We start from the raw sequence: 27,455 nt of genomic DNA, 5'->3' as shown, positions 1-27,455 counted from the left end.
CACCCACTGAAGTTTCGTACCGCACAGTTAGGAAACACCCTATATACCCAGACGAAAAATCATACTCGATATAATTGATCTGAAAAAATAAACACATTCGAACCAAAAATATACAAAAAGTACAAATAGATACAATATTCACGTGTTCGCTGTGTGTTATAACTCGCACAGATCATCGTATCGAAATATAAAAACAGTTCAGGATTCCACAAATAGAACTCAGACCGAAAATATTGCAAAACTTCTCAATTTCGCAGTTTCATGGATCATTGAAAAGCCAATAATGAAAAATGTAAAGGTTTATAACTCATTCCCTGTTCGTTTCAAATGTAGGGTACCTACATCGATCCTATTTTTGTGCCAATACGAACTGGGCCATTGTCATGGCTAAAGAATTCCCATGTTCACAAATGTCCCAAATTGAATCGGGATCTCTCTGGGAATGACTGGATTCAAAACAAAAATAAAACGTCATAACAAGGTAGGTAAGAGGTGAGTCATCAAGATTTGTTAGATATGGATCCCAACGTAGGCGTTGAACGAGCCGCCACTGAAAATGGAACACTATAAGAACGTTTTTCTCGTGAAAACCTACTAGTATTACTCCAAACCATAGTCATTGTTGAGTGTAATCTGCAACCCTTTTTTGAAAATGCCTGGACCGTCTCGCCCCCTTTGGCAGGTCAGTATTAGGTTTTGTTTTTAATTTTAATCAAGTGATAATGTTCATTCTCCTATTTAGTATTGTTTCAATCTACTTCATTTCCTTTCCTATGATGAAAAATGTTTGTTCGGAGTGTTGATTGTTGAAATTATTTTTGGGATGTGTCACCTATCCTATTTTTCGAGAAAATGAATTTGGAGTTCATCCAAAGCGATTTTTTCTTCTAAATGCTCGTAAATGAATTGTGAAGCCCCAAATTTTCGAAATATTAGCCAACTGTTTTTGACGCCATCTGATGTTATTTTTATTGCTGAAAATGCTAAATGACATGTTTTCCGAAACATATTTTGGAAGCCTTACATACTGAATACATCCAACTCCTTTAAAGGAAGGGCGGTCCTAGATGGATTTTTTCTGGGGGGGAGGGGGTAGTAATTGAAATTTTGAAACAAACCTTCAAATAACAACTGTAGGTATCTCTAGGTAGCATTTGCAGTCCCATATTTTTTTCTTAAAAATGGAATTGGAACAAGGAATCTCTGCTTTTCATTTCATTACAATATTGCTTTTCCTTAGTTTTTTCATATAAAAAATTTAAAAAATCGAATTCGTTACGGGCTCCGGAGGGGGGTAATTATCCTTTTTTACCCCTCCCCCCGTAGGACCGCGCTTGCTTTATAGATACATTTGTTTCTAGACCTTTGGCGCTCTTTGGTTGTACCATTGAGTATGTAACTTTTAAAGTTTAATACTCAATGGTTGTACTGAGGAGAATTCCACGAAACTAATTTATTTTGTTCATCATCCCTTCTTTAATTATCCTTACTTCCATTACATCTATCCTGTAGGGCTTCAAAGTTTTTCGATGTGGAATGTTGCTCATAATGACTACCATCACCCTTTTTGTTTTATCAATTCAATTATTTGTTTTTCTTACAAAACAAGGAAGAGATACTTTATCCGATGAAATTTCTTTAAATTGAAAATAGACGATATTTCATAAAATATCTGCAGTCTATGGATCAGCCACTATCTCATGCAGTGTTTTCACTTCTTTCAAGAAAATATCTATTCGAAATTTGATAATTTCTGAAGAATATCATTTGGAGTATACCTACCTAAAAAACTACCTAGATATTTATGGGATTTCGATTCAGTGAAAACAATTAATGTTCTTCAGAATACATTCAGCGTTTTCGTTACATCAACCCAATGTACATAACTTAACTTACAGTTCGGTGTACCGAACACCCAATCTTTTTTGATTCAATTCTTATTACCTATCTACTAAATTCATTAGAAAAATCAAGATCAAGAGTTCACTATCGCATTCGAGAAATTCTTGCATTTCCTTAAAATAGTGCAGCGAAAATTACAGGTAAATATTAAAATTAACCACTAGCAATTACTTACACTAAGTACTTTATTGTTTCAAACAGTCTGATCTAAAATTTCTACAAAATAACTTACAATTTAAAATTCAACAAATGAATATGTGAAACTACTGTCACTTCCAATATTATTAAAAAAAATGTATTCCGAATTGTACATAGTACTACAGTTCAGAAGTGAAATATGGGTATCTAATACTTTTTTGTACTAATTTTTATTAGAACTGAATTCGATAACTGCATTCTTTGGGTATATATACAATATCTACAATTTGCTTATTTCGGGGCGGAATTTTGGGATTCAAAAGTTTTTGCTATTCGAATTTCGAACATACTAATTTATAACATTTCTATATCTTCAAAGTAGCAATCCACTGAAATTCAAAACGAAAGATAATAACACCGGCATGCAAGTCTAATTATGCATGAGATCCAAACAAAATACCGTGAGTTAAATTTAAGTGTCTACTACTGAAATAACCCAGAAATGCTCCATCAAAAAGCTGACTCAATACATCTGAATAGTTTCAGTTTTTGGTATTGCGATTTGATTGAAAACTACGATAAATTGCTATCTAAATCTTCTCCAATATCTGCCAAGAAAAAGTCAGCTGGTAGATTATCGAAAACAGTCTTCAGTATTCCTATCATGATATCTTCGACAGTCTTGGTCAGAATTGGATTTAAAGAGTCTGCAACTGGCCTCCAGTTGGCGTTCAAATAAGCGTTAGTTGATTCCTCTGAAAAAATTATTTCGTTAATTGATTTTTTACAAATCCTCCGATAAAATTCTCACCTAAGGCTTTAATGCCATCAAATAGATTTCCCATGTGGAATTTCAAGCCTCCAATGTCAAATTTAACATGGATTGCTGTGATGTTGTAGAAAGTGAAACCGTGCTTTTTTATCAATGTCACATCGCTCTTGGCTTCAATTGAAATGTTTTCTGAAATAATTCATAATCCATATTTATAGCATGAGTAAGTTGGTACCTAGGTATAACCAAGAAATCATCACTAAGTCAACAATTTTTTTTGTTCTATCAATAATAATATGACCTTTTTTTAGAAAATATGAAATGATTTTAATGCAACCTGGAAGATGAAATTTAAATGAGTGAACAATGGTGTTCTCCAACAATATATGAAAAGTGTAGAGTCATTAGAAATATTTTTCTAATAATCCACGTCTTCCACTTCAATGCTACAACATTGTTTTTTTTTTCGTGAAGTACTAGAAAAGTTAGTGCATGGAAATTTTATAAATTTTAATTATTTATTAGGGTAGTAGGTACGTTATATATCATCTATGAATAACGTATAGGTTTACGGGATTGGGCATAAGTCTGCAAAAAAATTAATTTTTCTTTTAATTAATTAATCATTTCTGGCAATAAAAATGGATATTTTTCTTCAACCTTATCCGCAACCCCATCCAAGGGCGGTCCTAGACTGATTTTCTGGGGGTGTAATTGAAAGAACAATTGAAATTTCAAATTAAGACAAATAACACCCTGTGGGTATCTCTAGTAATCATTTGCAGTCCCATATTTTTTTTCTTAAAATTGTACAGTGCATCCCATTTTGGGTGAGACAGCCAGGTTTCTCGATAGTTATTTAAGATAGAGCCTTGCGGTTTTCACGTTCCTGTCCTACTTTTTTGTGAAACTCAAGTTATCCTAATCAGATTTTGCATAACTGTTTCCGTTTATGAGATACAGGGCGATTTTGGAAATTGATACTTTTCGGACCCCTCCTTTATCTCCGAAGTTATAAGAAATAATGCTGAGGTGAAAACTACGTCTGATACAAAATTCTACGTGAAATCCAGTGGCGCACTCAATTTTTTTTCGGGGTATGGTTTTAAAGATACGACACAAACCTATATTTTTTCAATAGAACTTCCTGTATTTCATAACTTCGTTAAATTCATTATTTTTCCCTTCAAAATAATATATAACATTACATATATAGGTAGGATGTTCAGAAATGCTAAAAAACACTAAAACATCACATAATGATGATTTTTTGTTAGTGAGCCATGAATTTCCCAAGTTTCAATAAGAGGATTATTACCTGTGATTATTAAAAGTAGTAATTCGTGGATGATACGAACATCCTTGTTGTTATTATGGCTACTATGCATTTGGCAGCATTGTTTAATCAAGTAGGCATTAGAGAGAAAAAAACAAATCTGATATAGCTGTCATTGCTATGAATTGTTATTGTATTTCAGACACAACCGTCCCGAAGAACTTCGTGAATCAACTTTCCAGGATTTATAAAACCGTCTTTGTATAATATTAAATGCACTCAGGCGCATTGAAAAGGTTTGTTAATTATGTATTAGGAAAAATGGACAGCAATTTGAACAGTTCAATTAGTAAGATATTATGCAATGGTGAAAATTTGTATCAATGATAAATATTTTATTGGTTTTTCTTCTGAATCTTCCAATTTGTCTTATGAATTTTTGTATTATTTATGTGCTGTTATTAAGTAGGTACCTACGTTTTGTTTTTCGTGTTAGTGTTGAGTGTATTAGCTTTGTTTGCCATCCAATTGATTCTTCTTTTATATGGGCAATCCATGGCCCACTAACAAAAAATTATCATTATGTGATGTTTTAGTGTTTTTTAGCATTTCTGAACATCCTACTTATATGATATTATACATCATTTTAAAGGGAAAAAATGACGAATACAACGAAGTAATAAAGTCCAGGGTGTTCTATTGAAAAAAATATAGGTTTGTGTCGTATCTTTAAAACCATACCCCGAAAAAAAATTGAGTACGCCACTGATTTCTACGCAGAATTTTGTATCAGACGTAGTTTTGAGCTCAGCATTATTTCTTATAACTTTGGAGATAAAGGATGGGTCCGAAAAGCATCAATTTCTAATATCGCCCTGTATCTCATAAACGAAAAGTTATGCAAAATCTGATTAGGATAACTTGAGTTTCACAAAAAAGTAGGACAGAAACGTGAAAACCGCAAGGCTCTATCTTAAATAACAATCGAGAAACCTGGCTGTCTCACCCAAAATGGGATGCACTGTACAAGGAATCTCACCCTTTAATTTCATTATAATATTGCTTTTTTTTAAGTTTTTTCATAGGTAAATGTTTTCATTTGAAAACGGAAGTTGAATGGGGTTGTGGCTAAGGGGTTGTGAATATCGATATGTATTTTATGTACTTACTCAATTCATATATTGTGAGAGACTTGTATTATCATAAATGGGAAAATTTCCCTTAAATTTTGGAAAATTGATGGTAGCCGTTTGATAATCAATTCATGCTAAAAGTAAAGGGAACGGGAGAATTCGCTTGAAAACGAATGGAACATCTATGATGCAAGAAAGTTTATAGCAATTATTGTGTTGAGTAAAGTTAATACTCTCATTCAGTTGAACAGGTCTCTGTGCAATTCGTTAATTCTTTTCTACAAGTGAGCGGTAATAAATGTTTCATTAGGAAAGAATTCTTTGTGAAATTCGGAATCGTAAAAATCATTAAGTGCTCATTGAAATGCAATTTACCATAGATATTTACCGATACTTATGTCAGGTTTTTACATACATTGAGTAAAACCGAAGGGATTTCAATCAGTCTGCTAAATTCCGAATAATTTGGAAAATTGGTTTTCAACTGCATGGATTGTTTTTATGAATGGATATGTAGTAAAATTCACAAAATAATATGGAAGTTGCAAAACAGATTAGCTCTTTTTGATCATTTCACGATTCTGAGATTATGTTGATTCACAACGTTTTGTAATTTCAATAAGCAATTCATATATTGTTTAAAATAGACTTTCTTCTAAAGAAATTCGGATCATTTCGTGTGTTCTTCGAATCACACAATGATTTGCTCACATTTGGTAGTGAAACAGTATATTCAGTAAAAAAATTATGATACTAATAAATATAAATAAATGAAATATATTTCTGCCATTTCACTGCAGAAGTTTATGGATTTCATCGAATCGCACAGTTCTTTCACAGAAACATCTCACAAAGGTATTCGATGAAGTTCCTGATGGTTTTATGTCCCCCCCAGAGATGTATTATACATCAGGATTTCCCACCTAATACTCCAATATCTGATGATACTCTATTACGTAAGAGCTGATTATTTTGATGTTTATTATTTATGTAGAAATAACTTGGTGATATCCGTTAAGGCAACGTGATATCGGCGTCATTTTTTAATGGCATCGTAGAGTCAAAATAAAAAGTAAAAACAGGAGTTTCATTGAATTTGATAAAGCTATGGTTGGGGAGCCGACTATGCTGAATCGGGATTTACTCGAGCGTCGTGGAGACCTATGATGTATGCACTTTCAGGGGTGGGGAAAGCGTCTGCAAGGTCTCAAACATGTAAAAAAAAAGTCAGGTGTACATACTCGAGCGGGTCAGATCAAGATACAGTATATGCTCTACGTGTCTCTGATAATGAATTCATGCTTATCTGACAGTTTGCGCGGTGGGACTGGCCGTACGGAAGAGTTGAAAATGGTAAAAAAAAATTTCCAGCGTGTCAGATTTTTGGAGGATATGTGAATTGGAGAGGAAGCTACTTTTCAAGGGACTGACGATTTGGACGTGACGCAAGGCCACAGCGGTCCTTTGAAAATGTAGAAAAAATCGTTACTTGTACATACTCGATCGTGTCAGATTTTCATATAGATGATTAATCTGGGTGTTGTAGACGTGTTGACCTATTAATCTGACACTAATCAGGATGGGTTTTCTCAATCTGACACTTCGAAGATAATAAAAATCTCTTTCATTCGAATATTTCCCTCCCTGTACCTGTAATCGTTTCTGTATTCATTATGAATGTTGTAGATAATAAAATTCTACACAACTTTTGTCTGAAGCAATTTTACATACCCATAACCGTTCTCGAGTTAGAGGGCGAAAAGGGCGAGAAGCTTAGCCACACATGCGAAAGGGCATTAGGGTCAATGTAGAATCCCAGTCTAATCTACAATTGTCAAAATGACAAGGTATTTCCATGATGACAATTAGTCACGAAAATTTTAGTGTTGTCTTTGACTGGACCTTAGAATGTACTATTTTCCAACGAGTGAATTTTCTCTTCAGCATGTATCGCTAAACACCTCGCATTAATCGCCATATATCTCGAAAACGTTTGAACGTAGAAAAAATTGCTTGGGACAAAATTTGTTGAAAATGTTATGCTCTTCAACTTTTATAATGATTGCGAAAAAGATTTGAAGCCCAGGGAAGGAGATAATTCGAAAAAAACTGATTTTTGTGACTTTTATGGCCAATTTTTATTGTTTCGGCTTGCTAAAACTGTCAGATTATATTTTTTCCGTTATTCTTGAGTCATTAGCTTCAAAATAAGAAAAACCGCCTCTGCGCTCGAGAATGAACGCGTGACTTTTTTTTTTGCAACTTTTACACACATTTTCGACACGCTTAAATTGCCAGATTAAGAGAATATACATATACTTTTCAACATGTAATTAACTACATATATCTTAATCTGACACGCTCGAGTATGTACAATGATCGGTTTTTCTTACTATTCTGACAGGCTGTCCTAGACAATTCCCCCTATATACAGGTCTAATTTTTGGTAGAGGTACTCTACAGGGTCCAAGGTATGTTCCCTTATATTAATCTGACACGCTCGAGTAAATCCCGAATTTCCCTTTTCGGCTCCCCAACTATTAATCGTTTTATATGTGAACGAGTTTGTACTTACTGGCATCAAACCAGCAGTTGCCTTTGCCTCTCAAGGGGATAACAAGAATACGTCCGAGCAATCTGTAGTCACCTTCCATCCTCAATTTGTCCAAATGTAATTTGGTCAAAAAATCGTATGTCTTTGGATCAACACTATTGTAGAGAATTTTTGTTTTACCGAATCCCCTTACTGTTACATTAGTGAGAGAGGCATTTACAGTAACAGGTCCTCCACCACCCTGCAAAATCTGTAAAAAAAGTGTATGATTAGCAGGTTTCTTTAATGGATAATCAAGTTTACTCACTTTGATTTCATCCAAATGTAAGGGATCCAATGGGGGTAATCCGATTTCTGGTAGACCTTCCGGAATTTTGTTGAATAAGATTTGTACAGCATGAGTGGAACAATTGATGAATCCTGGGTCGTCCTTCACACATGTTTTAACGAAATCGGCTGAAAAATATCATTTATTGTAAAATTCCAAGGAAAAACCGTGAGACCTGATAGGCTGAAATGCCTTATTCATCTCTTGAGCGTTTCTTATTGAAAAATAATGAATTTCAATTGTTTTATCAGAAAATCTGATACATAAATTCAAAAATTAACTCTCATCTCGAATTCTCCCAAAAATTAATAGGGATAACTTTATGAGACATACTTGCACATTCGGAGAATTGAAAGACTTGAAAAATTCCACCAGAATATTTCAGTTAAAATTAAACTCAATTGGATAACATCATCTCTGTTATTTATAGAGTACCCTGTTCCTGTATATAAAATTTATAAATCTAAATCATACTATAGGTATTTCAAAAATTAAAATTAATTGCTCATGAAGAAAACTTTTTACAGTACAGTATATAGAAAGAAGTAGGTACTTCAGATACTAAATCATGCACATTGTAGTCTGAACAAATTAGTTATTCCTTCAATAATTTCTGGTAGGCAGAGTTATTTTGAAAATACTTCAAACCCAAAACTACTTTGGTTCATCATTTCCGAAATCTTCTCTTTGAATTGATTAAAATATTAGAAAACGACATTCACACAAATATAACTCAAACACTAATCGGGTTGAAATCATACATCAAAAAGTTATTTTTAGTGATCTTGAGGTATTATACCGTTGATAATGAAGTATGAGATACTTCAACAATCAATATTAACTATTCCACAATCATTCGCTCTAACAGGATCTTCGTCGAAGAATCCTCTTTTTTTGTACCTAGCAAATATCATTGACTTATAGTCAAGGTTTCCTTTATTAATATACTTTTTGCTCCTTAGGTTCTCATAGAGAGTGATGAGTGATTGAAAAAAACTCTCGAAATTCATATCTTTGGTATTTTCTATTTTGTAGAAAAATCCTCGAACAGGTCAATTTTTATTTCAAATTATGCAACTTTTCATGTGGAATTGCGAAATGTGTCATGTGATGTCTACGAAGAGTGGAGGAGTAGACTTTCTGTTCCAGAAAGTTCTTCCAAAACATCTACAGTGCATGTGACTGACCTTGAAAAATATATGAAGAATAGTGAATATTAGAATTCATCCTTATATAAGAGAGTTTGTTGAGAACCCCCATCAATGACCAAATCATCTTCTGGAATGGGGAAGGCCTTCCCCACTTGAAGATGCTATTGTGATGGCGAAACACGTGTCTTGGTTCAAAACTCATTTTGTGAAAATCGTATAATAATCTGTTTCAAGTATATAGTATACAGAGTTTGTGCAGGACAGTTGTTGTTTTTTTTACTTTTCAATTTGCAACCCTAAGTTTTTGTGCCAAAAATGTATAGACGTTTCGTTGCTGAAGATGATTTGGTCATTGATGGGGTATACTTGTATACTCTAAAGGTGCTTAAGTACCTATTTAATGAATAAAAATCTAAAACAAATCTCCAGTGAAGAGCGTAATAGAATAGATTGGTAAACCAGCTATATAACTGATTTTATAAAATAAGTTTATGAAAATATCACAATTATGTATGGAATGTGAAAATCTGCAGATAGGCTTAGATCATGTGAAATTGGTACCTTATGAAATTTTTTTAAGTATTAGGTACATTTTTCTCTACTTTCTCGATTCATGATAGTCATAATAAACTCAAAACAGGGAATAATCGCATTATAGTTTTTCTTCTTGAAATAATCGAGACAAAGAAATTTCAGAACATTTGCAAAAATTCGAATTAAATTTTCAGTTTTCCTCAACGATGAAGGAAATATTTTAAATTTTGTGTCCATGACAATTAAAGAACTGTGCATGTTCGTACTGAATCAACCGCAAATTGAGTAAAACTAGAGCGACATGAATTCATTAAGTATAAATAATATGTGTAGTAATTGGTGTTGCCCTTACACGAGTTTAAAAATTCATGATCGTTCCTGAACTGACTCAAGTAGGAAAAATGATCCTTCGACAAGTTCAATCCAACAGAATCCATAGTATAAAGTATACCGAATACGGCTTGATATTCATTATTTTCTCGAGATTTTGCAACGTTTTCAACCGGGAATTCTTATATTGGATTTCATCATGTTATCTCGATGTTATAATGATTTGGGATTGCAGCAATCGTTTCTCTTCCATATTCGACTTTTTCGAAATATGGTACCTACATAATAGATCTATATTTGCCCGTGTTCGGAAAGCAGCTTGTATTTCATATTTACATTTAACTCATTCCGCGCTTTCTCTCCAAAACAAAGGAGGGACAAAATTATGGTGACATATTTTTGTTGTGAAAACTAAAATATCGTCAAGGTCTTTCATGAAGTAGGTAAACAATCATTGTTCAATTAGATTTATACTTAGGCGCATAATTAGGTACCGCTGTAATGTACAATTAAGATGACGGGTAATTAGAAATTTTGGAATTGATTAGGTATTATTAGTTAATTGAAATATTAATGAGACTTCAACGGATTCGGATGTATTGGTTTTGGCCATTTATTAAAAACATATTTTTGCCTAAAAAGAAAATATTTTCGAAGAGTTACAGAAGTTTCTACGATTATACAAAAAAATGGATTTCCATCGCTGTTTTATCATCATAGGGCTAAGTACCAAGTGGTAATTTTATAATTTAAAGGTCGAGGGAACAAAGGCATCGAAAGAAAAATTTTCATTGATAGATAATATTTTTGACAGGTTGAAGAGTTTATTTGTATTACTTTATGTTAATTCTAATTAAATATCAATCAGAATTGTAACGTGCGTTCAGAAAAATTCGTCTCAAAATGGGCTTGGGAATTCTGGAAGTTGATATTCTGTATTTGAACTTTGAGCGCATCTCTTAGCTTTTACAGTAAGATATTTTATATGGTTCCCCTTCAAATCTGATGTAAATGTTAAGCTAGAATCTGCTGAGAATTTTTATTAAAAAGTTTTAAGTTTAAATATCGAAAATTACGATAGAGATATGCCAACTCTGCGAATAATATGATGGTACAAGTTGAGCGTCACACGTTTAGATACAGAAGATCCACCCTAATAATTCAAAAGCTTACTTGACCACAAATTTTATGGGAGCACGTTAGGTCAGGACTGTATAGTATCTCTTGATAATATAATTGTCACGAGCTTCTCATTAAAATTAATATTGAGTTATTTCTACAAAGGTGGAAAATAGATTCTTTCTTAGGCACCTACTCAATTATGTCGATGTGCGAATTAAAAAAAAAATTACGAGCATGGCCTTGACATTGATCACAAATATTGTGTAGAAAATATCGAAATTATTCGTACTTTAATAATGAATTGATAATTGGTTTCTACTAAAAAGGGTTCTCTTGTCCATAAAAGTAAATTAAATCTGGTTTGAATTTTTTCACAGTGGGAAAAATTGTGAAGGAATTCAATTCGCACTCATAAAATTGATATATGTAGTGAGTAGTACCTATATACATTAAGAAAATTTTGAAAAAAGTCCACTTAACGGATTATGCTATTGATGTCTTTCATTTCCATCGGATGAGATTTGATTTTCGAGCTTAATAGTGAATAAGGTAAATGCTTAGATATATCGGTTAATTTAAAAATTCAAAATCTCTACTACATTCAAAAAAAAATTCCAACGGTTATGCTTTCGCTCCTTTCTAAATGAGAATTTTTCCTATCCATTGTCAAGAGAAAATATAATTTGAAAATAGAAATATCCACAATGATAAAACCTGGTTATGACCAAAAAATACTGGTTCAAAAATAAAATATAAGACTTACGTTGAACTTTATAATAATCACCGAAGGCGATGTCGGAGAAAAAACAAACTAATAGGGTGGTGAGAAACATCTTACTGAACCGCTCTTGCACTATTGGGTTTGTTTCTTGGGTTACTTTCACTTGTATACTTTTCTGGTTGTATGCGGTATTACATAATTATTGTGTATCTGAATATCTCGGTTAGCAGTTTATATATCACTAGGTGAAATACTTGCAGACCCATTTGGTAACACCTGGGCATCTTCATTACTATTGGAGCCTTCTTCGATGGAATATCCCATCAGTGTTTTGCGAATTATAGGTATAATAAACAATGCGTTGCAATAAAAAGGGAGCAAAGGTCTGGCAGGTTAGTCAGAAAATAATTTTGTGGATTCGGTCACAAACAATTTTTTTTGAGAGGGCCACATCTGCGTAAAAACCATCATACCTAGTTCATCCTTTGCAAAACAACGCCATGGTGTTGTGAAATTAACAAAAACGAATATGAATGTTATTAGAAATAAGTCATCTTATTTTATTCATTAAGTAGGGGGTATTTTTTTCGGAAAATGAAAGTGCATAGAACACTTTTGTCGTTGTATTCTGGAAAAAGCCGTTACGATGTTATGCGCAATTCTTGAGGAAGCTCTGGATCATGCGGGATCATACCTCAACGGTTTTTTTCCTGAATACAACCCAATAAGTGTTGTGCAATATATCCCTTCACTCGAAAAAAATGCCTCCTATTCAATGAAGAGAATAAGATATATAACTCATTTCGAATAATATTTATATTCGTTTTTATTTATTTTACATCCTCATGAATATCAACAAAAAAATTCATCTTCGATGAGGGTGGAGGATTAAATCCTGAAATTTCATCAGAATTCATATCAAAGTTGATGGGACTGAATTCCAATATTTATTAAACTGATTTTCTCAATGAATTTTTGTGCTCTTTCCAATTTTTTTCTTCATCTCAGCAAAAATAGATAATTTTCTTTCATTAATATACGGGGTGTATCGGGAAGAATGCGACCAATGGAAACCATGAATTGAGGCCAACTATATGGATTCATAACTCACATCATCAGGTTTACCTGAAGGCTTTCTTTCAGGATATACATGGTGTCTGTAAATAAAAGCGAAGGTAATTCCTCGATCAAAATTAGCCGGGGTAGTTCATATAAAAAAATTTCAGAATCGACGTCCCTTCCAAGATACACCCTTTGGAAGGCGTTGAGGAGTTGACAGTTTTGATTTTTTTTACGAGTTCTAAAAAACACTGAGTCATACAACTAGATAGATATTGCTTCAGTTTCATTATTGGGGATTGAAGATAACAACTTCTTATGATTTTCCTTCGAAAATTGTTTTCGCGATAAAGATTTTCGAAAAATAAAATTCCCCATGGTTTCCCATTCAAATCTGGACAAAAAAGTCTCTTGCAAAATTTCCTTGGAGTCGATACTTTTCTCAAATAAATCAAAATTTACAAGCAGTTCTGATCAGTTTTAATTTCATTTCATCGTATAAATGTTCCATGGAATGACATATCCTAAGATATATCATAAGGGGTTGCTATTTAAATTTTTCAACCCCTAGAAATAAAATCATGAGATAAAAAAAAATTGCATGAGCAATATCTACTTAGGGCTCAATATTATGGCTTCATGGCTTAGGATTTTTTAGTACCCTAGAAAAACATAAAAACCATCAATTCGTCAAAGAATTTCAAAGACTGTATCTTGAAAGTGGGATCAATTTCGAAAAAAATTTATAAGAACTTCTCCTGCTAATTTTCATCGATTAATCTCTTAATCATGTCGTGATGTAGTCCTTCGCGTTTATCCACAGACACCCTGTATTGGGTCACAGGTTATTGTTATCAGTGTGAAAAGGGGGATTTCCAAAGAGACCACAGAATGCCTTTGCAGAATCGCAGATTTCAGAAAAGGGAAGAAGAAAAGAAAATCTATTTCATATTTGAATTGTTCCAAGACACGGATGTTTCCTGAAATGAAGGGTACAGGGAAAAAACCATCGATGTCAATTTTCCTGCTGAGAAAAACGCATTTTGAACTTCAAAATCCGTTCATATTATTTGGAATATGACAAATTATATACTATTGTTCTCGAAATTAACATAATTAATATTATTATACATAAACTGAGTGCATTATATGAAATGAGTTAGAGATTTTTCTTTCGTATATTGATCGACATCGTTAGTTCTTTCTCTGCGCAGTAAATCTTCGGAAGCGATTTAACGTATGACTGAGCTAGTTTCATGCCCGTTTCAATATAGCATAAAATACTACTTTTCATTCTGAATTTAATGGTGTGTCTAACTCATTTTCGGACAAAAATTGACATCAATGGTTTTTTCCCTGTACCCTTCAAATATTTTCGAAATAAAATTGATGAATTGAATATAAACCTACGTTTTTTTATATTAAATTTTAAAATTGAGAATTTATTGAGTATTCAGAAAAATATGAGAAGAATTTATCAATGTTGTGAAAGAACAATTTTGTCATTTTCGGGAAAACTGTCGAAATGAAAATGAAATTGGTAAATTGTCTTTATACCATCACCATTTCATATTGAAAAACAATCGAATCTGAAATCTTTTTGAAAAACGGTACTTTTGCATCAACTTTCCATGTCTTATGTAAGATAGTTTTTCGTTTTCCAATAGCATTTCCTATTTTGCCCAATGAATAAAGCGACCAAATCCAGCAGCCCGCTTAGGATGAATAATAGTACGATTAGTTATTTTTTTCAGTTCCCGATTTGTACCGAGCCATATAATCATATGATAAAACATCTAAATGTTCGAATTCATTAAACTGTTTTACTTCCTTTATCTTAACCTCCAATGCTTGAATTACATCTGAAATTGCCGAAATCGAATCGTAGAATCCCAAATAATATGACTTTTTCTTGACTCATTTCCACAAAATAATTGTGGATTTTTGCTCAATACTCCACAACAGGTCAGAAGTGCTGATTATGATGGATGCGACTTGAGTCACGATTTGTTAATATTCATTATTGCCCTATATAATTTTTTATACTATTTCCTGCATAACCAATTTCTTCATCTGGAGCAAAATCGAATAAAATCGAGATGCATGTGATGGAAGTTATATAATTAGTGAATTTCTATATATTTTGTTCCACTCCGTTGATTAATTCATGAGGGAATACTATAATATGTCTCAATATTTATGGACTGGTGAAGTTCTGATTCAGTATCAGATGAGCATTATGAATGAAAATAGTAATAGAATATCCAGACAAGTGATTATATTGATGTTAATTTATTTTGAAAATTCTTTTTTTCAGGAAATTCCAATTTAGAATAATAAGCCTGCAATAACTGGCTTTCAATGAAAAAATCCTATAAATACCATCGAATAGATGAAAAACTACAACTGGTTCCTTGGGAATATTATCAATAATTCGTAACAGATGCCAAAACTCATTGTGGGTGTGTTTCTACGATTTCAAAATCCCATTTTTAAATCTAAAAATACTTTATTCAATAAACATTTTCTATTTGCATTTCATTCATTAAGAATCGTACAAAAAAAAACAAAAAGGAGATCTCTTGCTGCAATTTCATAGAGCAGAGCGTAAAATATACAGTGGTATAGTTAATAAATATAGTTTTTTTTTAATTTAAACTAATCATACCCCACGTAAAGCTCGCAATAAGGCATTTAAATTCAATCAGTTGTCAATGCAATTTGCTAGAATCATACTTCGAGTTAAACGACGAAACAATAAAAAAATATTTTCAAATTCGTGAGTACATTATGTATTCTACATGTGTCGCGTATTTCCAAATGAACCAAGACCAGATTGTGAGGCTCCTTTATTGTATCCCATTTGGAGGTTCAATTCTCCCTCATGTGCCCTGAGTTGTTCTTCTGTGAAATGTCTTTCATTCTTATCTGCCATTTTGGGTCCTAAAGTGGGACCATTCCATTCTGGATGTTTCTGAGTTATACGACCTAGGGCAAACAGGGAAAGAGCCACCTAAAAAATTAAATATTCGTTTAGTGGAAAAGAATTGTGATTTTTCTTTTTTGGCAAGATTTTTAGGAACGAGAAAATTAATATTTTACTGTATCAAATACAAAGCACTTCGAATTGCAAATCAAAAAAAACTTGCAAAGAACCGATAAAAAAACTTGTATAAAATTTCGTGTGGATTGAATACTGGGTGAATCTTCGACTTGTACATAAATTTCAACAAAAGATTTCTAAGGTCAAAAGAAGCACTTTTTCCCTTTACCATTTTTCCAATTAGGTTCGGTTGAAAAGATACACACCGTTGAAAATCCAGAAAAATTGATTTTGAGTTATATCTATCAAACTATTTTATCAAATGGAATGATTTTCGGAATATAGTTTTTCATTGATGTGATGAATCTCCTCCGAAGACCAAATTCCACCCACATCTGCTAATTTCCTCATTATGGACCATTACATACGAAATTTCAACAAGAGAAAAAACCCTTACATAGCACATCAGTGATTTCATAATGTTTTTTTCAGAATAATATGTATTCCTTTTTATTTTTTTTCGTTGGTGTGGAATTTTGTCGAAACGATTAAGTTTTTTCATATCGAATAAATCATCGTCTTGTCAATTGGAATCTGGAGGTCCAAATTTTCGAGTGAGAAAATGCCTTACTCTGAAAAATTTAGCTTCTCAACGTTTATGGGGTGATAAAATTTTCCTTAAAACACAATGTTATTCAGAATTCTACCTGAGGTATATTCCTTCTTTCAAACAGATCAGCAGTCTGAAATATTTCCTCTTGTGGTAATCCGTAAGCTTTGATAGCAGCTTGGAATCTTTGTATATTTTCCATCAACTGAAAATTTGTTCCTTTCGTTTGAATTTTCTTCACAGAACCCGGTGCCAATTTGTTTATAAGATTACATAGAACTACACCATCTTTCAGTATGTCTTCAAACTCTCCCTTCGGAACTGGTTCTCCTAGAACTTCGAAGATCCAATTCAAGACTTCGGATTCGAGCTGTTTGTCCCTTTTCTGTGAAAATATTTCTATATGGTGAAATGTGCTATGAATATCAACAAATACACACATTATTTGTGGAAGAATTTCTAATAAGAAAAATCACATAAACGGCTCGTTAAAATATGATTTTTCTTATGAACTTATGACTTCGCCCATGAGTTGAGAAAAGTTATTCGTATTAGGAGTCTCAAGAAGTATTTAGAAGTTGATTTCAATCAAGGTTTGAAGATCGAGAAACTCAGATCTTAGATAGATGTTATTATATTATTAATTGAATTGGTGAAAATTCATGATTAAAGTAGAGGACTAAATTGCACGATTTCCTCAATATAGCTTTTACCACTATAGGTTATATCAAACAATAATTCTTAGGTAATACTTTCAGGTATTACCTGAAGAAGCTATTGTAATAACGACTTACTTGTTATGGTATAAAACTCATCGGAAAAAGAATATATTTCTTCAACCAAACGGTTGAAGAGACCTTGACCTTGATCGAGTATTTCTCGTACAGTTATTATATTTGGATCAATCTCAGCACTGGATTCGTACAGAAATATGCCAAAAATAAATCCATATCACAGTCTCTTATCCCCCTTTTCTGAAAAATCTCTCTAACCCTAGGCAAGGAACTTATGATAGATTTGTTGAACGTGAATGTATACAATTTTTTTTTCAAATTATGGATCTGTTATATTCGGCGTTGAAAAGCAGACAACTTGTAAGCAGTGGATTAAAAACAGATGATTTGTGCTCTCATTACCTATATATTGATAAGGAGCTAAAAAATAATCATTTTGTCCGTGTGAAATTAAATTGAAATTCAAAGCATATCTTTATCAGGGACAAAAATTTCTCATCCTTCAGGGTCCATCTTCTAATTAGAAAAAACGATTTTATTTGTATGCCCCCTGCAGAATTTATTGCTATTTGGAAAAAACTATACTATGTGTTTTAAACTGCATGAAAGCAGGGAATCTGATTAAGTAAATTTAAAAAAAATTTATAGACGATGTTACTGCATGTGTTATATCTGTTGCTCTTTGATGCTTTCAATTTGCATTCCCCATTTTCATTCTAGTCAACATAACTTCTGATGTTGAGTTAAGGTTGAAGACAATGTTTCAGGATTGCACTACCTGCGCGAATGTGTTTATTTGATCGAGAAACATTGTTGTAAGCGAATGTTGTCATATTATTCTCTGCCGATAGTGCCGATATACATCCTGACCTGTAAAAATTAATGAAAACAAAAATATAACAGAGAATGGCTTACCACAGTTTTATTTGTATTCATAAAAATATATATTGTTACCTAGGAGATTTATGGTAAACCGAATAGTTTTCATGAGAGTAAACACATCATTTATAATTCCACCTCAAGGAAAAACAATAATTGAAGACATAGATATTGGCATAGATCAAACTAATGAATGAATGTTTTTTTAAATTTCTTGAATAGAAAAACGGCAACATCCAACTTATAATTATTTTTAGATACCACACATCAAATGCAGGCGTTTACTCCAGATAACTAATTTTAAAACCCATAAACCCAAAGTAAATGCATGGAAGTCATCTCCGAAAATACCACACAGAAAATAAATTTCGAATGCGGTATCTCCGACCAGAAAATGTACTCAATTTCCTCTGGTATCTGTTGATTAATTCGACGCCGTTGAAGAAGTACAGAAAAATTATATTTAGATAAGTAATTAGTAATGCAAGTTTTGGCAAATGAAGTGGGTTATTTTGATACTTTCTGACCTACAGGTGTTATTTTATGAAATGAATATTTTTACAGGCCAACTAGACACCTGACTCGTAGATATATTGTCTGTAGATCCAGTTTTTTTTTTCTAAATCAGAAAGAATTGGTAGGATTTATTCGTCAATTTTGAATTGGTATCTCTTAATTCTTCAAATCCAATTGTGAGTTATTCAATCCGTATGAATGTTTTGAAACTAGGGTTTGAGTTTTCTCTTCAATTTCTTTTGTTTTTGGAACCCTGCAAATATGTGAACCGTACTCTCTGACTGTTAACTCGGGATTAAGATGATCTCTCATCTCAATCTCGAAAAATATTGAATACACATCAGTTCAACATTTGATTCTAGAAACAACTCAATGAAATCCTTTTTTCGCACAATATTTTATGATATTTTCCAAAATTGGAACAAAGAAAAAATAATGTAGCTTTTTCAACTTTAAATAGATATATCTATGTTTATTATTGAAGCTGAAATGTAATAGATAACCAATAGCAGAGTACAGTATAAACATGATGATTGATAGAAAAAAAATTCTCTTGTGTATATAGGTATCAAGAATTCCTGTCAGAATAGGTATGTAACTTCCTTTATTAAATATCTATGAAATAATCCATGAAGTCAAAACAAGTGCATATTCGATAAAAGAATCCATACATAGATGAACTCGATTGAAAAATTTGGAATCTCGAAACAAGGGATAATTATACCTACGATGGAGCATTTGTGGAAAAATTGAAAAACTTATATTTTAGTAATTCCAAACAAAACAAATTCGAATAATAAACGTATAAACTTCAATTAACATTTCAAAACAGCTTTTTTTCCGTAAATGATGGTTCCAAAGTGTTAATCTTAATGGAATCATTAGCTTTTTGTTTTGTTTGTCTAATGTCAAACTGAAAAAAATTAGTGGAAATCGAACACAATATTGTACTTACGCCAGACATGATTAGAGCGTCGGTAGTTTATCTTTGGCGTCGAGATGAATTTAACTGAGGCGTCCGTTTCAGGATGATAGACTTTATTCCTAAGTTTCTAGCGTAGGCGTAACACACATGTTTTTTAACATCATTCATATTTTCTGCTATTTCGACGATTAGTTAATTTTATGTTCGTTTTCCGAAAGCAGTTTTTGCTATTGTTTCAGGAAGTTAGATAACTATCGATGAGTTTTTGTCTATTTTGAAAAGAACTGTATCAGGCATCAGACTCATTTGAGAAAAAAAAATACTTGAGAGAGAATGAATGGCAAAAAAGTTTCTAAACACTGAATTATAAATGTTTTCATAAATATTGTGAACAAATCCACGATATTGTTCTCTGAGTTGTTTGAAGTCGGACAGGTCTTTCAGGCCTTCATCCGGAAAAATGCTTCGTTTCCAAGATACAGGCTGTTGAATGTATTCAAAATAAATAATGAATTCCCGATATTTTCGAAACGACTCAAAAGATATTTGATAGTATGCCATTGCTTCTTACCGAAATTGAATTCATTTCCACAATTCCTATTCAATTCAGAACAAAATGAGTGTCTGCGTTATTTCATCACTATTCAGTAAAGAATCGAAAACCGTTTGTTATTCAAAAAAATATCCTAGTAATAAAGCAATTGAACAATGAATTTTATTACATCCAAAAGCTTCTCAAATTACAAGAATTGCTGATAATTTCCGTCTCGAGCTAGGATACAAAAGTGTCCCCTCCTCATGAATTGCCAGACTCTTGCAAAAACATTGTTGTACATACATATTTGGAAAAAATGTATCTTGAAAACGAAGCATTTCCGGACATAGGCCTACAGGACCTTTCCGACTTCAAACAACCCAAAGATTAATAATAATATTCTAAATTTGTTCGCAATGTTCATGAAATACACTGTAATCGCTATAATCGCTAAAAGAAGAGCTTCCACTATCGTTAATGATTTATAGATTAGTCATCGAATCGCCAGTTAAGTTTCTCAATATACTAAAAATGATTTCTTCAGATGTTTCTCACCGTAATCAGTTAGATTAGAGTTTCCTCTCAATAATTGTTGTACAATATAATTTATTTGAGTTTATTTTTTCCAGCAATGAAAATCTCAAGAGAATTATATCTTGTACTGAAATTTTCACAATTCAAGAGTCAAACACATAACTATATTATATTCTGAACAAAAAACATTGTTTTTCTGAAGTATTTCACCATTCAAGATAGTTTGAAGATAACACTTTGGACATCATAAATCAATTAAAAAAATTAGCATATTTCTACTCACACGTTTTTTATGAAAGTATATATCTACATAACAAACAAAAAAGTAGAACCCTCAAGGTCACTATTATAATCAAATTCAAGCTGAAAACCTCCTTCAGTGTCAGTTTTAATAGGACTAAAGGACGTTTTAAAATTAAAGGTATCTACTTTAAGTTTATTCATGGAATTGGCCGTATACCTACTAATAATTTAGACAGCTTTTGCTAACTCCGCAGCTAGCCTTATGGTAAATTTTCAATACAGAGTAGTCGTGTTGTGTTTCTTTTTCCTCTCACCAAAAGTTCACGACAACAAACTAGAAATATCTCCAAGGAAATGTTGAATGATTTTGGCACAGACCTATTCTACATTTGAAACTATACTTTAAGAAAAAAGCCTGAAACTCTGAACACATTGATTTGAGTTTCTGAAACGCCACACCTGTGACATAAAAAATACGTACCTTCATCCTCCTCAACAGGATACTCAGGATAGACCAATTTTTCAAATAAAATAGAGTAAAGTGATAAAGCTCACTCAAAATGGCAAAGTGTGCCATTTTTTCAGTAAGCCATATCTATTGAAAGAATTATAAAATATTATAAATTGTGAAATTCATTGACTTGATTATTTTATATTTTTATGTGGGGCTTTGAAATCCGAATTATGTCAATAAATCAAACAAGCAAACAACAGTGAGCTACGAATGAGTCTTTTGTCATCTATCCTACAATGTGATTATTTTTGGTATTTTATGTGCATGAAGGTATAGCATTTTGTATTGCAAAATTTTTTTTCCTGGTTTCAGACTCATATTTCAATATCTCCTCAATTTCCTTAGTATTTTTTTAAGTAGTGAGATCAGCTCAGTATAAAACATCGCAGACCCTTTCAGGAAAATCATTTCGTCATTAGCATTAGCCCATTTTTTCTGTAGTTTTTTTAGCGTCTCAGTGTGACAACATTTATGAGCTCCTTACTTTCATGGAGAATGCAAATGTACCCTGTGGAATCGCCAGTCTTTAGTTCTTCCTCCCTCGCGACTCTCCAGCGCATATTTGGCTCTTCTTTGTAGTTTTGCATGCCCTACATTTGCCCATAAGCAAGTCCGGGGGACTTGCTCAGGCAGGGGACTTGAACCACCTCAAATATTTCAATACAAATTAAGCGCTACCGGTATTGTAAATAGCTTCCGACATACTCGTAACAAGGCACAACTATAGTGGCGGCTCCATTTTGGCCGCCATCAGAACAGTTCGGGAGTGAGAGGCACAGAACACAAATAATGTGAGAGGGTTGAACGTGATTTTGTTGTTAGGAAGTAAGGAATTGAATAATTTTTGTTTGTTCTACTGTCTGAAAAATTTAATAGGTGCGTGGTGTTCAGTTTTATTGCTTTTATTGATTAATATTGTTTTACAAACGATGAGCCTTTTTAGTAATAGTTGTAAAAATTTCAAGGGAGACAAGGGAGTGTGGGAGACTTGACCCATGCTATGGTCGGGAGACATAATCAGTGGTCCAAGTTTCCCGAAGTGAGCTAAGATAATAGTTTGCTTCAAAAAAGAAAATTGAATAATATATAGATATAAATATAAAAAAATATACAAAGGTTCAAAAAAATTAAAAAACATCTCGGAATTACTGAGAGTGACTCTGAAATAGAAAATATTTATTTTATACTCTGATATATCTGATGATGAAAACTTTGACATAGACAATCGTTGGTCATTGGAATTGTTTTCTTTCAATGTTTTTCCTGATTAACAAACTTATGGTCAAGTCTCTCTCGCCCCCTGTTCAACTCTCCCATGGGTTAGGGAGACAGGAGCCAATTTTCGGTTCCTAAAAAAAGAATTGCTGTACTCGAAATTTTCATCTCACCATCACTCTACTATTATCTATCGTTACCTATTTGGGCATGATATCGTCACACAAAAAAATGAGTTGCTACCATTTACAGATACAACTTACGTAGCTTCGGAGTGAAAAGGTGTTCAACTCTCCCGGACCCCCATACATTTAGTCACAGAACATCACTTTCGAAGCTCTATAGCATTCATGCAAATAATGTCATTGATTTGAACATATTTTACATTTACGGACATGTCAAGTCAGAGTTTTTTCAAGGAATTAGCCATCGAGAAAAAGAAATTACCCTACATTGCCCCTTTCGAAGTTGTAGTCCATAATAAAGCTACAGACTGTTGGGTATCAGTTCTAGGTAAAGTGTTTGATATAACACCACTGATAAAGCAGTATGAAGGACAAGCCTGTGTGAAACCCCTGATAGCTCTAGCAGGCAAGGACCTGAGCCACTGGTTTGACGCGAAAACAGGAGCAATCCGCCACAGAATCCACCCAGTAACTGGGGTTTTAACACCGTACTGTCCAAATGGGGCTTTTCCAGACGTCCAGTGTCAAGTTCCCGACTCTGAATGGAGAGCCATCAATGGACCCCCATGGTGGGACAGACCTCAATACCAAATCGGCATTTTAACGAAGCGTGTTAGATCCTTGAAGATAATAAACATGCTGACATTTCACGAGGTGCAAATCAACGTATGTTGCGAAGATACTTTCAGAAGAATACAGGAGCGGTATTCAATCTTCAACAAGGATCCCGATAGCTACGCTTGGAGATATTTCGATAAAGAAATCGATTTGGACAAGACAATGGATGAAAATGGTATAATAGACGACCGGGATAAATTTACCGAGTATGGCATGCCGCAAAATTTCTACGTTCCTGTTGTGTTTCTTTTCTATAAGGATGATTTGAAATATTCCCAAGGCGAGGAGGAGAAGTTCACTTACTACGAGGACCTTTCGGATGATAAGATTTCCGGCATAGGGCAAGGAGTGCCATACAGATTTCTCACTCCAACATTTCAATCGATCGACCCCTGTATTTGTGATGAGGATGAGGAAGAAGCACATGCTGACGATTTTAAAGCATATTTGAAGAGCTTGGCTCTTCAGGACACCAGTGAGGCAAACAAGGATGTTTTGGATTTATAAGACTTATCCACAAATGTGAAGTATCAAAAGGAAGTACGAAAAAACAGCATTTTTTTGCCCCTATTTATCCGTAAAAAATGCTTCAATCGAAGATCCGACTGATATGTTGATTCCTAATAAATATTGAGAACTTCCGATGTGTAGGTTTTTCAAAACTATAAACGTATAAAGTTTGTGGACTAGAAAACTTTTATCTTTATCTGAGAAACTGTTGGGTACGTCTGAAGGTATCACAACAAAGGTTTACTGGACACCCTACAGAAGCAAATTGCACATATGTGGGTCTAATTTGTTACGTGTTATATGTTGTTAGTGAGCTTCTTAAAGTCACTGGTTAAATTTCTTGGTTTCAGAGAAGCAATCGCTGAAATTCTTGAGATATTCGTGACTGATGCTGAAAAGCAACGATGAAATGTAAAATAATAAATAGATAATACCTAATAATTATTAATATTCAAAAACATACAATTCGCCGATATAAATATCAACAAATGTAGCCACACATCATCACTCAGTTTGCCAACGAAAAGGCTTTCTAAAAGGATCAATGATAACCTCAGTTTCGGTCTTATTAGACCTCACCAGCGCAACACAAAGCTAAAATGATAACATATATGGAATCGCCTGTCTATATTGGTGGCAGGTGTTTGAAATACCCCAGCACCACCCAGTAGGTGATAAAAGTCAAAATCGAATTACCCCTCCATAATCCCCAGACAGAACAAAGGTGGTGGTGTAAATCCGAAGTACTTCTGATATAAATAGGTATATATTTATATTTTCTTCTAATATAAATAGTTATATTTATATTTCCATTGAATTCATTGGAATTCCTGCCTTTATAATGTATGTTCAATATTAAAATTTGAGAATCTTATGAAGTGCAGATACTATATATAGGAGAAAAATTTGAAAAAAATTCTAACTTATACTCTGTATCTCGAAAACGAAGCGTTCGAGGTCCAATGTTCATGAGACTTCTTAAAATTACTCAAGCATAATCTCCTCATCTTTTCGTTTGTACCTCCAATTTAGGAACACCCTGTATATACTCTCTTTATTCGAGTAAAACTAAATAAAATCCATTTCAGGTTGCCGGTAAACGTGATCCTCAACAAGAACAAGAGGCTCAAGCATGGATAGAAACTGTTATTGGTGAAAGATTCCCACCAGGAGTCCCCTATGAAATAGCTCTTCGAGATGGCATCATTCTTTGCAAATTGATGAACAGGCTACAACCAGGCATCATAACCAAAATCAATACATCCGGAGGAGATTACAAGATGATGGATAACTTGAGTCAGTAAGTTCAGTAAATGAGAATATTCATATTGATATGGTGCAGTTGCGTATTATTTTCCTTAATGATCCTTAAAATATAGATATATAAATGGCGGAAAATTCTTAGAGCTCAATTTTTGCTATTAGGTAGGTATATTAAAATAAGAGAATTCATGATCTCATAGACCATAACTGCTTTTGATTTGATAAAAATAGATATTTCGTTGGATACTATGAATTTGGCCTGCATTGTTCTGAATTGGCATCGATTTTTGAATTAACCTACAAACTGATCGATTGAATTTCGATCCTTGAGCATATGCTTTAGCGAATACTGAACAATATTGTAGCATACTCATTTTTATTTGTAAAAAAATGAACGAAACGCAAATGGAAAAAACCATTGATTTTGAGGGATAGCACATCCCATACCAGAACGAATTATTGAGTTACCTCTTCACCCGCCAAAACGAATTAGTAGTAGAATTTTACTTAGGCCTATATTTCGGCATGAGTATGAAGTTTTTCACTATGCAGGGTGAGTCTTTGACTCGTACAAATATTCTTGAGGTCAAAAGAAACACTTTGTTTCTATATACACATTTTTTTCGATAGGGCCCATGATAAAAAAGTTGGAGAATCAAAATTCCCTTCAGAATAACCAGCTAAATCTATGACACTATATACATCTCTGTGGATTTTTTAAAAACAGGGGTCCCATTTATTTTACAAAATGTTCAAATATTCATTTAGAAAGCGTCCAACTTAGTTTCAAGAGTCGGGTTCTTTGAATTTTTGGTGTTTTTATGGTACGTAATGGTTATAATGGAAGACGTGGGTGATATCTTGCTTTCGAAAAAGGTTCATCAAATAAATGAAAAATTATATTCCGAACTTCATTTCATTCGATAAAACCGTTTGTGAGATAGAAATGAAAATAACATTTGTTCATGGCCTGTATATTTTAAACCGAGCTGATTCGGAAAAAATGTTAAAGAAAAAAGTGTTTCTTTTGACCTCAAGAATTTACTGTTAAAATATTTGTACGAGTCAAAGACTCACCCTGTATACAGTATAGTAGGTTCACAGAAATTGCAGTTTTATTTTACCTCGTTGCCTCTTACTCATTCATTTACATATACAGTCCATTCACAAAATGCGTAAATTTCTTATTATTAGTCCATGAGATTAATTAATAGTAATACAATCCAACTTTCCTGGTTTACTACTTCATCTGATTTAAATTCTTTGACATTCTTGAATTTCAATGGGCAACATCTTAATGTAGGTATTATATGTAGATATAATTTTATATGAATGTACCTATATATAAGTAGTTTCTCAAAAACACGCAGATTCATGTAAAACATTTTTTTTAGGTTTCACAAAGCCTGCGTCAAATATGGAGTAGCTGATGTGGATTTGTTCCAAACAACTGATTTATGGGATCAAAAAAATATTGCTCTTGTAACGACAACAATATTCGCAATCGGTCGCACTGCGTACAAACATCCCGAATGGAGGGGGCCATGTTTAGGACCTAAGCCATCAGAGGAAAATCGAAGGGAATTTTCAGAACAAACACTGAGAGCTAGTGAAGGCATTATAGGACTACAAGCAGGAACAAACAAGGGTGCCACTCAAGCTGGCCAAAACTTTGGGGCTACAAGAAAGATCATTTTGGGCAAATAGGACATCGCTTTTTAATTTAACCATGAAAATGTATTTATTTTCAATATTTATCGAGAGTTTTATTTTGTCACTACCAATAATGAAAAATTAAAGTTCCTTATATAGAATGTAACTCTATAAGATAAGATCAGTTGTTCCTATTCCTTTTCATCAGAAGGTGGCAATAGTAAAAAACCTTCCTGGTTCCCAGGCTAGAATATAGAAAACTATCATTTTATTTTTCAGTTCTATACTATAGTATAGTATGGTATACTTGCTAGGACACTTGCTGGCCCCACGAGTCTTCGTCCTCAAAAATATGACGGTGTACAAAAATATACGTACTGTTTTCAGCTCATTGGTTCCCGCCCCCCTCCTAACCTACCCCACAAAGAAAATCGTTTATGATGATGGTTAAATTGAAA

The 27,455-nt window shown here is 33.1% G+C and overlaps 4 protein-coding genes across 4 annotated transcripts; 2 read left to right on the top strand and 2 right to left on the bottom strand.

Annotated features, from left to right (window-relative positions):
* Window positions 1–529: 529 nt before the first annotated feature.
* Window positions 530–27,158, top strand: LOC123316116 (muscle-specific protein 20-like). The gene is made up of 3 exons (XM_044902092.1): window positions 530–682; window positions 25,170–25,381; window positions 26,739–27,158. Exons 1-3 carry the CDS (start codon window positions 653–655, stop codon window positions 27,049–27,051), a joined length of 555 nt encoding a protein of 184 aa, XP_044758027.1. The 5' UTR covers window positions 530–652; the 3' UTR covers window positions 27,052–27,158.
* LOC123316115 lies at window positions 2,070–12,352 on the bottom strand. The gene is made up of 5 exons (XM_044902090.1): window positions 12,004–12,352; window positions 8,083–8,231; window positions 7,797–8,025; window positions 2,852–3,001; window positions 2,070–2,795 (listed from the first exon to the last, which is right to left on the bottom strand). The coding sequence occupies exons 1-5, from the start codon at window positions 12,071–12,073 to the stop codon at window positions 2,614–2,616; spliced, it is 780 nt and encodes a 259-aa protein (XP_044758025.1). The 5' UTR covers window positions 12,074–12,352; the 3' UTR covers window positions 2,070–2,613.
* Window positions 15,510–19,915, bottom strand: LOC123316117 (myophilin). Its single transcript, XM_044902093.1, has 3 exons — window positions 19,758–19,915; window positions 16,771–17,058; window positions 15,510–16,033 (listed from the first exon to the last, which is right to left on the bottom strand). The coding sequence occupies exons 1-3, from the start codon at window positions 19,764–19,766 to the stop codon at window positions 15,818–15,820; spliced, it is 513 nt and encodes a 170-aa protein (XP_044758028.1). The 5' UTR covers window positions 19,767–19,915; the 3' UTR covers window positions 15,510–15,817.
* On the top strand, window positions 23,106–24,212 carry LOC123316114 (cytochrome b5 domain-containing protein 1). Its single transcript, XM_044902089.1, has one exon. The coding sequence runs from the start codon at window positions 23,164–23,166 to the stop codon at window positions 24,076–24,078; it is 915 nt and encodes a 304-aa protein (XP_044758024.1). The 5' UTR covers window positions 23,106–23,163; the 3' UTR covers window positions 24,079–24,212.
* Window positions 27,159–27,455: the final 297 nt, after the last annotated feature.

This window comes from Coccinella septempunctata, chromosome 6 (genome assembly GCF_907165205.1).
Source record: "Coccinella septempunctata chromosome 6, icCocSept1.1, whole genome shotgun sequence".
NCBI classification, from domain to species: domain Eukaryota; kingdom Metazoa; phylum Arthropoda; class Insecta; order Coleoptera; family Coccinellidae; genus Coccinella; species Coccinella septempunctata.
Note: the sequence above shows the minus strand (reverse complement) of the source record. Positions and strands in the feature narration are given on the sequence as shown.

Excerpts from the sequence above, each read along its gene's own strand:
- LOC123316116 (XM_044902092.1), top strand. The coding sequence starts at position 653 with ATGCCTGGACCGTCTCGCCCCCTTTGGCAG. Across the intron at positions 683-25,169 it reads CGTCTCGCCCCCTTTGGCAG|GTTGCCGGTAAACGTGATCC; the intron begins GTCAGTATTAGG and ends AATCCATTTCAG. Across the intron at positions 25,382-26,738 it reads ATGATGGATAACTTGAGTCA|GTTTCACAAAGCCTGCGTCA; the intron begins GTAAGTTCAGTA and ends CATTTTTTTTAG.
- LOC123316115 (XM_044902090.1), bottom strand. The coding sequence starts at position 12,073 with ATGTTTCTCACCACCCTATTAGTTTGTTTTTTCTCCGACATCGCCTTC. Across the intron at positions 8,026-8,082 it reads TACATTTGGATGAAATCAAA|ATTTTGCAGGGTGGTGGAGG; the intron begins GTGAGTAAACTT and ends CTTTTTTTACAG. Across the intron at positions 2,796-2,851 it reads TGATGGCATTAAAGCCTTAG|AGGAATCAACTAACGCTTAT; the intron begins GTGAGAATTTTA and ends TAATTTTTTCAG.
- LOC123316117 (XM_044902093.1), bottom strand. Across the intron at positions 16,034-16,770 it reads AAAGAAGGAATATACCTCAG|GTGGCTCTTTCCCTGTTTGC; the intron begins GTAGAATTCTGA and ends TTAATTTTTTAG.
- LOC123316114 (XM_044902089.1), top strand. The coding sequence starts at position 23,164 with ATGTCAAGTCAGAGTTTTTTCAAGGAATTAGCCATCGAGAAAAAGAAA.